The 10,401-nt window shown below is 42.4% G+C and overlaps 1 protein-coding gene across 1 annotated transcript in view; it reads left to right on the forward strand.

Moving 5' to 3' along the window:
* Nucleotides 1–5,516, forward strand: part of SH3GL3 (SH3 domain containing GRB2 like 3, endophilin A3) — a 79,299-nt gene extending 73,783 nt beyond the window's left edge. The window contains exon 9 of the mRNA XM_034784690.1: nucleotides 4,575–5,516. Coding sequence (XP_034640581.1) covers nucleotides 4,575–4,780 — 206 coding nt within the window. The 3' untranslated portion in view covers nucleotides 4,781–5,516. The remainder of the gene's footprint in view (nucleotides 1–4,574) is intronic.
* The last annotated feature ends 4,885 nt before the right edge of the window (nucleotides 5,517–10,401 follow it).

A 10,401-nucleotide genomic window follows, 5' to 3' on the forward strand; every position in this document is an offset into this window, starting at 1 on the left:
TTACCTTCCTCCCCCACGTGTTTGGAGCTTAAAAAGCAAAAAGTTCCTTCCCCACTTCCAATCTTTTTATCCTTCCTCTCTTTAAGAAAAACAAAACCAATGCAATATACTGTGTAGTTATGATCCTAAAAGACTCACGCTTTAAAAAAAAAAAAAAAAAAAACATTCTGCACCCAGCATTCTCAATGTAACATCACATATCTTGCTGTGTCAGAAATAAACTGATTGGTGGAATAAAAGTTGTATGTCAAGCCCCTGGCCAGAACAGCTGGTGAAAACAAGAAATGTTTTCAATTATTCTGAGAGGCTTCTTCTGCTGTTGGTACTTCATATGAGCAGATACAGCTTCCACATTTTATACCGAGGAAGCTGTTTGAAAACACTCAATTATTTTTTAAACTATTCACCTTATTTCCGTGGAAGACTAGGCCCAGATCCTGGCTTGGTCCGAGCTGGGCTTAGCACAGGTCAGGAAGAGAGTACAAATGTAGCTTTAAAGAACCATCTGACCTGATTTGCTATTGTGGCTGTGAATGGAAATAGCCAGAGCACAGCAGATTCTGGCCACACTCCATTAGGTGCTCTAGTGCAGGGCTGTGAGGGGAGTAGCATAAAAGCACTCCCTCTTTTCTACAACCTCAAAGGGAAGCCCCTTTTGCTGAGGGAATTCCCTGGGGCCATTTCTACTGTGATTATTGCCCTTTTACATTGCTAGAGTGGTGTAAACAGGCTGGAAAGGAATGGGGAATCCATCCACGAAGCATAATGTTAACATTTTGGGGCAAAAAAAATCTAACATTGTGTCCTTACTTTTGTCATCATCGCTTTAAACATCCCTTGCTAGTGTTCGTCCACAGATACAAGAGAAGCATTTACTGGTTGAGTTGTTTTGCTTGCTCAAGATACTCTTTCTGCTTCTCGTTGCTAGAAAATTTGTCTGAGCAGCTATTTTCTGATAGTTTCCTTTCCTTACATTTTATAACAATAGCACTGATTAGCAGATTTAAAAACTAATTTTAATGAGTGACGTGGAATTTTTAACAGCTTAATTGGTTTTGAAAATCTGCATGCGTATTGCAATATTTAACAGAATGTATAGACTATTCCAGACAGAAATTAGACCTCAATCTGATTGCTTGATTAGCATGCTAGATAATTTGGAGAGACAGACAAGATCAGAATATTTGAGAATAGTGCAGATTTTGAGCAAAAAGAGTAGCTAGAATAATTTAATATTAAAGAACCTCCTTAGCTGTTTTGCTGTAAGTATTAAAGAGAGCATTAAAAACGTTTGTCTTGATATAATGCACTTTCCTACTGTCAATTAGCAAGAGGCAGCATGAAACCTTCCCCCCCCCCCATTTCCCCTTTGTAAATAGACTTTATTCAAAATCACTGGATTTTTCTTTTAGTAAAATAGGTAAAAGTTTTTTTTTAAAAAATCAATGTCATAGAAAAAAAAATGAATCTCAGCTGAACCTATGGGTAGCCCTCTGCCTATGGAACCGATCTCTAGAATATGAATAGCGGAGGAATGCTGTTAGAATAATTTACTGTTCAGAGGTTAAATGAATGACTATAATAATGTATTATTCACATATCCCTAGCTGGCTTGGATATATGCTAACCATCCATACATGAGAATGTCTATAACACTGAAAAGATTACATTTGCAAAGTTAGCCACTTTGGCTAGCTGTGAAAATCTCTTGTGCTTTATTAATCATACATGTACAATAATTATCCATGTTGACTTTTCCTCATAAGTTTAAGTACTGGTTTTAGTATTATGTATATAATGCCACTAATATTTAAACACAAAAGAAGGTTTGGAGTGAACATGTTACAGTGTAACTAAGCCAAACACAATATACTAAAATCACAAAGCAAGTCAGATACTGTGTGAGTGGGGCTGCAATTAATCATCATCCAAAAAATAGTTTTACAAACTTTAAGAGGCACTGTTGTTCGTAATATAACTGTCGATCTAATGGAGGTAAAGGGCAGATGCAGTGAGTGGTTTGAACACAAGAGCTGCCCTACTAAAGCAGCTATCTGTAAATACAACTTAGAGATAATTGTCTCTCTTCATGTGGCGAAGAGGATAGAACCTCATATCCCCATTTGGCAATTAAGGTCCCGATCCTGAAAACATTTTCATATAAGAGGGGTGCTCCTGAAATCAGTAGGGCCATTCTCACGCATACATGTTTGTAGGATTGGATCTTTAAACTGTTTATAGTTCTGGTGTATAGTGTTCTTGTTGAGTTCCTGTCCTCTAGTTAGATTCCATGCAGCCCAGTTCCTAGTTTTATAGGAGCAAGATTAGAAAGGCAAAGGCACAAAATGAGCTCAAACTAGCTATGGGAATAAAGGGAAACAAGAAGACTTTTTATCAATACATTAGAAGCAAGAGGAAGACCAAAGACACAGGGTAGGCCCACTGCTCAGTGAAGAGGGAGAAACAGTAACAGGAAACTTGGAAATGGCAGAGATGCTTAATGACTTCTTTGTTTCGGTCTTCACCGAGAAGTCTGAAGGAATGCCTAACATAGTGAATAATGGGAAGGGGGTAGGTTTAGCAGATAAAATAAAAAAAGAACAAGTTAAAAATCACTTAGAAAAATTAGATGCCTGCAAGTCACCAGGGCCTGATGAAATGCATCCTAGAATACTCAAGGAGCTAATAGAGGAGGTATCTAAGCCTCTAGCTATTATCTTTGGAAAATCATGGGAGACGGGAGAGATTCCAGAAGACTGGAAAAGGGCAAATATAGTGCCCATCTATAAAAAGGGAAATAAAAACAACCCAGGAAACTACAGACCAGTTAGTTTAACTTCTGTGCCAGGGAAGATAATGGAGCAAGTAATTAAGGAAATCATCTGCAAACACTTGGAAGGTGGTAAGGTGATAGGGAATAGCCAGCATGGATTTGTAAAGAACAAATCGTGTCAGACCAATCTGATAGCTTTCTTTGATAGGATAATGAGCCTTGTGGATAAGGGAGAAGGTGTGGATGTGGTATACCTAGACTTTAGTAAGGCATTTGATACGGTCTCGCATGATATTCTTATAGATAAACTAGGCAAATACAATTTAGATGGGGCTACTATAAGGTGGGTGCATAACTGGCTGGATAACCGTACTCAGAGAGTAGTTATTAATGGTTCCCAATCCTGCCGGAAAGGCATAACAAGTGGGGTTCCGCAGGGGTCCGTTTTGGGAACGGCTCTGTTCAATATCTTCATTAACGACTTAGATATTGGCATAATAAGCGTACTTTCTAAGTTTGCAGATGATACCAAACTGGGAGGGATTGCAACTACTTTGGAGGACAGGGTCATAATTCAAAATGATCTGGAGAAATTGGAGAATGGTCTGAGGTAAACAGGATGAAGTTTAACAAAGACAAATGCAAAGTGCTCCACTTAGGAAGAAAAAATCAGTTTCACACATACAGAATGGGAAGAGACTGTCTGGGAAGGAGTATGGCAGAAAGGGATCTAGGGGTTATAGTGGACCACAAGCTAAATATGAGTCAACAGTGTGATGCTCTTGCAAAAAAAGCAAACATGCTTCTGGGATGTATTAACAGGTGTGTTGTGAGCAAGACATGAGAAGTCATTCTTCCGCTCTACTCTGCATTGGTTAGGCCTCAACTGGAGTATTGTGTCCAGTTCTGGGCACCGCATTTCAAGAAAGATGTGGAGAAATTGGAGAGGGTCCAGAGAAGAGCAACAAGAATGATTAAAGGTCTTGAGAACATGACCTATGAAGGAAGGCTGAAAGAATTGGATTTGTTTAGTTTGGAAAAGAGAAGACTGAGAAGGGACATGATAGCAGTTTTCAGGTATCTAAAAGGGTGTCATAAGGAGGAGGGAGAAAACTTGTTCACCTTAGTCTCTAAGGATAGAACAAGAAGCAATGGGCTTAAACTGCAGCAAGGGAGGTTTAGGTTGGACATTAGGAAAAAGTTCCTAACTGTCAGGGTGGTTAAACACTGGAATAAATTGCCTAGGGAGGTTGTGGAATCTCCATCTCTGGAGATATTTAAGAGTAGGTTACATAAATGTCTATCAGGGATGGTCTAGACAGTATTTGCTCCTGCCATGAGGGCAGGGGACTGGACTCAATGACCTCTCGAGGTCCCTTCCAGTCCTAGAATCTATGAATCAACATTTGTTCAGCTGTTGCCATCATGCCTATCCACTCACCTCTTTTAAAAACAAACAAACATGGTAATAGAATTCATGACCACCCCAAATGTTAGTGATTCAGGTTTCCCAAGGGAATTCAAATGGCAGTAAAAATATATATTTGCTTTTAAGGGGAGGAAAAGAGAGCTACCCTGTATGCAGTTCATCACCCTTTATGCTGTACATGACATTACATGGCAGGAACAGACTTTCTATAGGTGGAAGTGGTGGAAAACTAACAGCACCCACAATATGGGCCCATTCAGCCCATTGCTGCTTACAGCAGTGCTAAGTTTGTCTCCTTGTTTTCATGCTCAATAGGTAAGTGGAGTACTTTAAAGCTATTATTAAATATTTTCTTTTCTGTCACTGGGGCAGGTTCTTCAGTGCACATGGATCAGCCTTGCTGCCAAGCTCTGTATGACTTTGAGCCAGAAAATGAAGGCGAGCTTGGATTTAAGGAAGGTGACATCATTACTTTGACCAATCAAATTGATGAGAATTGGTACGAAGGGATGTTAAATGGAGAGTCTGGCTTCTTCCCCATTAATTATGTCGAAGTGATGGTACCTTTGCCTCAGTGAACACCTAATTCAAACAGTGAACATAATTTCATGATTGAAATGGATTCACAATTGTTTCATCAATGTGGCATTCTGTGAAAGCCTTGCTATTTGACTGACAGATTTTTGTATGCATCTTTTTTTAAATGTATTTATTTTGTATTCCTTTAGTTTGTATACAAAAATATCCCCAATCCTTCCTTGGCTACGTGAAAATGCAAAAAACCCAACCTCCACTTTTTTTGCTTTGTGCCTGGAAGATTACTGTCTGAGGTGTTTACTGGTAGCTCAGTGTTGCTCCAAAAATGCATTCCTTTGCTCTTACTGTATGTGGAGCATTTTTTAAATAATCCTCTGGCTGCAATGATTTTTGCTGTTGAAAACTATTTTTAAAAATACTGAGTAAAGCTAACTGTAACCAGTTAAGAATTACTAATGTCACTAAGCCTTTTTCATCCATCGCAATGTAACTTACTGTGATCAACCTAATCTGTGCTTCACATTGAATGTTGACAAAAGGCTAAGATGTTCGTGTACTAAGTACAAAATTAGAATTGAATATTCCTCTAATTTATTGACTATACTTAATAAATATTACTGTGGGGAAAGTGTAAAGACTGCTGCTCACACAGTTGGATTTCTGGAACTTGTTTTCAAGCAGTGTTTTTAATGCTGTGGCCGAGCACGTTCCTCTATAGATGCACCTCCATTTTCAGACGGCGTTTATGACATTGTACAAAATGAACTGTCAGGACCAATTCCCTGAATCTTCAATGGCTGCATTTGTAACATTGTGGTCTCACTTAAAATAGAATCCTAGAAATGTAGCTCACTCACATTCATTCATAATGCCTGTTTATATTATCTTTTATTGACAGGAGAGGAGAAAAGCAGCCTTTCTCTTCATATTCATTTGAGCCAAGTACAAACTGGTGCTAGATCATGTCTGCTGTGGACAGAGCTGTAGAAGATAACTTGATTGAGATGGATGGGGAAGTGTATTTCTAGAGACTGGCTTGTAGCCAATTGAAATGACAATGCTAATTGACCCTCCCTTTTTTAAGGGGGAGGGAGGAAGAGGAGCACCAGAGAATGTGCAGAAAAAGATGCAAGCCATTTCATAGCCCAGGAGGTACAAATCAGGCTAAGTCTCTGTCCCTGCCTTATTTCTGCAATGGAGGTATATAGCCCAGTGGTTCTCAAACTGGGGCCACCGCTTGTGTAGGGAAAGCCTCTGGTGGGCCGGGCTGGTTTGTTTACCTGCCCCGTCCACAGGTTTGGCTGATCGCGGCTCCTACTGGCTGTGGTTCGCTGCTCCAGGCCAATGGGGGCTGCGGGAAGCGGCGCGGGACAAGGGATTTGCTGGCTGTTGCTTCTCGCAGCCCCCATTGGCCTGGAGCGGCGAACCGCAGCCAGTGGGAGCCACGATCGGCCGAACCTGTGGACCCGGCAGGTAAACAAACTGGCCCGGACCGCCAGGGGCTTTCCCTGAACAAGTGGCGGACCGGCTTTGAGAAGCACTGCTCTAGGGCACCCTTGCCAGCCAGAGGCCTGCATCTTCCATTCTTCCAGTATAGAATCCTGTAATTCACTTCCACTCTTTGACTAGCTCACCAGCTGACCGTACTCATTTACCAACTATAGTACCGCTGCAGCCCTAACTAGGTTTGGACCTTGCTACAAAATTATCTCCAGGAGCTTGTAACCAGTATAAAACTGCAGAGACGTAGGGCAGCTTCTTTTTTAAAGAGTATGATTTATGTTCATAAAAACTATAACATGCATCGAGAAACCAGTTAAAATAATGAGTCTAAACACATTCCTACCTTAACCTAACATTTGCCTCATAAAAACGGGCACCAGGATTAAGCAGGGGTCTGCCCCAGTACCTAGGCACTGGGGCCCTATCTGTTTCTCTGCAGACCCTTTTTCTCTCTCCTCCCCCTCCCCGGCTCAGCTTTTAAACTACTTTCAAGCTCTTCATTTGCATGTTACCACCTTGAAATGCTGGGAGTCTCAAACTAGGTTCCCCCCAGCCAGTTCCTAGTCTGCAACAGTAGAGTTGAATGTCAAACAAATTATCACTTCCATGTCTGCTTGAGTATTCCCAGTTGCACTAGTCATTGTCTGATTCCTGTGTGTGTGAGAAAAGCTCCAGTGGGAATGAACTCTGTTCCACAGCTATTATGCTTTGATTATTATATATAACTCCCCCATTCTTCATCAGGGGTAAGTGATACTATTTCAACAGGAAAATGCATATTTTAAATGCTTAAAGCCTTCACCGATACCTTTGGGTAGGCCGGGGTAGGCAACCTATGGCACATGTGCCAAAGGCGGCACATGAGCTGATTTTCAGTGGCACCCACACTGCCCGGATCCTGGCCATCAGTCCGGCGGGCTCTGCATTTTAATTTAATTTTAAATGAAGATTCTTAAACATTTTAAAAACCTTATTTACTTTACATCCAACAATAGTTTAGTTATATATTATAGACTTATAGAAAGAGACCTTCTAAAAACGTTAAAATGTATGACTGGCACACGAAACCTTAAATTAGAGTGAATAGATGAAGACATAGCACACCACTTCCGAAAGGTTGCCGACCCCTGGGGTAGGCTAACCTAGTTCTAGACCAGAGAATGAATAGTCTCCTCCTGCTGCCTGCACTCAACAAGGGATGGAAACTTGTACAGAAGCAGAACAATAGCAAGGGCACAATCTAGAGGCTGAGGGCCGTGTGGGGGGAAAACCAGGATGCTCCACAACTGATTTGTTCTAGCAAAAAGCAGCTTCCAAAATTGACAGCAAAACAAAGTCAGAGTGATACTTCCTTGACCTTAATGCCCACTTCAGCCAATTAACAGCAGCACAACATCTAGCAACACAGTGAAAATCCTTCTCTGCTGTTGATGGATGCTTTCCAGGGGCATTTAATTGGGAAATGGGGAGCTTTTACTTAAATAGCTCCCAGCTTGTTTATTTGCAGGGTCTAAGACTAGAAAAGGAGTCCTTGTGGCACCTTAGAGACTAACAAATTTATTTGAGCATAAGCTTTCGTGGGCTACAGCCCACTTCATCAGATGCATAGACTAGAACATATAGTAAGAAGATATGTATATAGATACATACAGAGAACATGAAAAGGTGGAAGTTGACATATCAACTCTAAGAGGCTAATTAAGATGAGCAATTAGCAGCAGGAGAGAAAAAACTTTTGTAGTGATAATCAAGATAGCCCACTCCAGACAGTTGACAAGGTGTGAGGATACTTAACATGGGGAAATAGATTCGATTTGTTACATACATTGCTCTTACTTATCCTATGCCCCTCATGACACAGCTTGTCTTAAGTACAAGACATCAAGAAGATCTAGCAAAGGTGGGTAGGTATAGTTTCCAGAGATGGGCCCTAGAGAAGCCAGTATTAAACACGTGGTTAGGATTTATTACTTTGCCTAGAGCTAGTACATGTTATTTTTGCCTGTTGTATACCTGTAGCACTATCCATGCAGGACCTAGTACTTTCAGAATAAGTTAGCTTTAGTGTCTATTAACCAACAGTTAGCCCCAGACCACCATTGAGTGTCCTATGACCCACTGTGGGAGGATGTGAGCTGATTTTATGTCACCTGGGAGTTACCCTAGGGAAAGCACTTTAAGCAAGCTTTTGATTGTCTTGGTGCCAAGGGGACAGCAGAGATGAGAATATGGAATACATCTCTGATAGCCTAAAACAGAGCTGCTATTGTGTGCTAAGGCAGCCTGGTTTACCAACAACTATTACAAGCTATACAGCAACTGGTGAGTAACATTTGCCTTTTTGGGATCTTGAGAAACAGCTCCCAAAAACTGGCTGCAACTGCCTTACAGAGTCTGTGTTTAGAACCCCAATCAGAGATAGAAGCTACAAGGCCAGGTTGACATGCTAAGACAGCCCAGACCTGTGCTCTCCACCCAGCTAGATAGTATTCAGGGGAAGGGAGTTGGCTACTGGGTACCAGCAGAATGAAACTCAGCTGCTCCCTGCAGGGGTAGGCAGAGAACTCCATTTTGCTTCTCACCTGAGTGACCCAGCTGACCAGGAGGATGCACCTTGTGATGCAAACTACTTAAACAGCCAAGCTGTTGAAAGCACTGGACAGGGAGGAAAACCTATCAGCCTGACTGAGCAGGAAAGGATTTTCTGTTGACCTCACCAGTTAGGCCACCTTTGCCCTAGAAGTCCAGAGCTTGAGCCACTTGGGAACTGCTCCATCCAGTGAAGGATCTGCCTTGCAGCTTTAACTGTAAGTATTGGGGCTACTTCACCTAACTAGAAAGGAAAAGGCTGCAGGAAGGGGGCCACAGGCACATCAAAGGAGGAGGAGGGTACCTCCATTGTAAATCAGCAATAGGCCTGTAGCCTCATTTTTATATAGTTCCCTGCTGTTCAGGCAGCCCTCTAGAACTCCACCACAAGAACTGTGTACACAGCAGCTGTGTCTGGGCCAGGTTGGGATTGTATCTATCTGATTTTTTTTATTTTGAAGGGATATTTTGAAGATCTTTCTTTTAAGCTGGATCTGTGCATTAGGTGCAGGGTTTAACCTGTTTATCTAGCTGTTCCTTGGCTTTTCCCCCTTGTGCCTTTTATGTCCTAGGGGTTGCATTTTAATTTATTAACCCAGTCCCCCAATAGCGAGACTGCATTGAGAACAGAGTTTAACTCCAGCAACCAACAAGGTAAGGGTAAGACTCAACAACCCACTAGTCCTCAGGAGGGACAGAGCCATACAGAGGGAAGTGGATAGTCTTAAGGGGTTCAGGAGGGGTCTATATGTTGAAACAGGGCATGGAGGTGAAGTCCTTACTCTAGTGGAAAAGACAGAGGGAGTGATATTTCAATAGTTTTGGCTCTATTTTTAAGATGTACAAGGGGCAGTTTGTCTTCCTGGAACTGTTTTGAAAAAGGAGTGCAAAGACAGCAGGAGGACTCCTTGCTTTCAGAATTTCTTCCACAGGAGGGCAAAGTCCTCATTAGTTGAGGAAACATGAGCCCTTGACCTAGGGACTACGGTCTCTTCCAAAGATGTAACCAAAACTGGTGTTCACTTAATTTTATCTAGGCCTGAGGTGGGCAAACTACAGCCTGTGGGCCACATCCAGCCCCCAGGACCCTGCAATGCTCTGGGCGGCGCACTACAGAGCCTGGTGCTCTGCAGCTGTGCTGTGGCATGGCTAGCTCCAGCTGGGCAGTAGTGCTGCCAGCCACCGGTGCTCCAGGCAGTGGGGTAAGGGGGTGGGGGTTGGATAGAGGGCAGGGAAGTGGTCAGGGTAGGCAATGGGGGGGGTAGTCAGGAAGGAGAGGGGCAATCAGGAGACAGGGAATGGGGGTGGGGTTGGATGGGTCAGGAGGCAAGGGCCAGGCAATGCCACACCTGGACGAAGCAGCCCTCCATACAATTTCAATTTCCAGGTTGGAAAGGAGATTTGGGGGAGGGGGGGGGGGAAAGAAAAATATGCTCAATTTAAACTTATGACTAGTGTGGAGAAAGTAAATAAGGAAGTGTTATTTACTCCTTAACACAACTAGGGGTCACCAAATGACATTAATAGGCAGGTTTAAAAACAAAAAGGAAGTGTTTCCCCTCCCCCCCCC

The sequence above is a fragment of the Trachemys scripta genome, chromosome 10 (genome assembly GCF_013100865.1).
Source record: "Trachemys scripta elegans isolate TJP31775 chromosome 10, CAS_Tse_1.0, whole genome shotgun sequence".
NCBI classification, from domain to species: Eukaryota; Metazoa; Chordata; order Testudines; family Emydidae; genus Trachemys; species Trachemys scripta.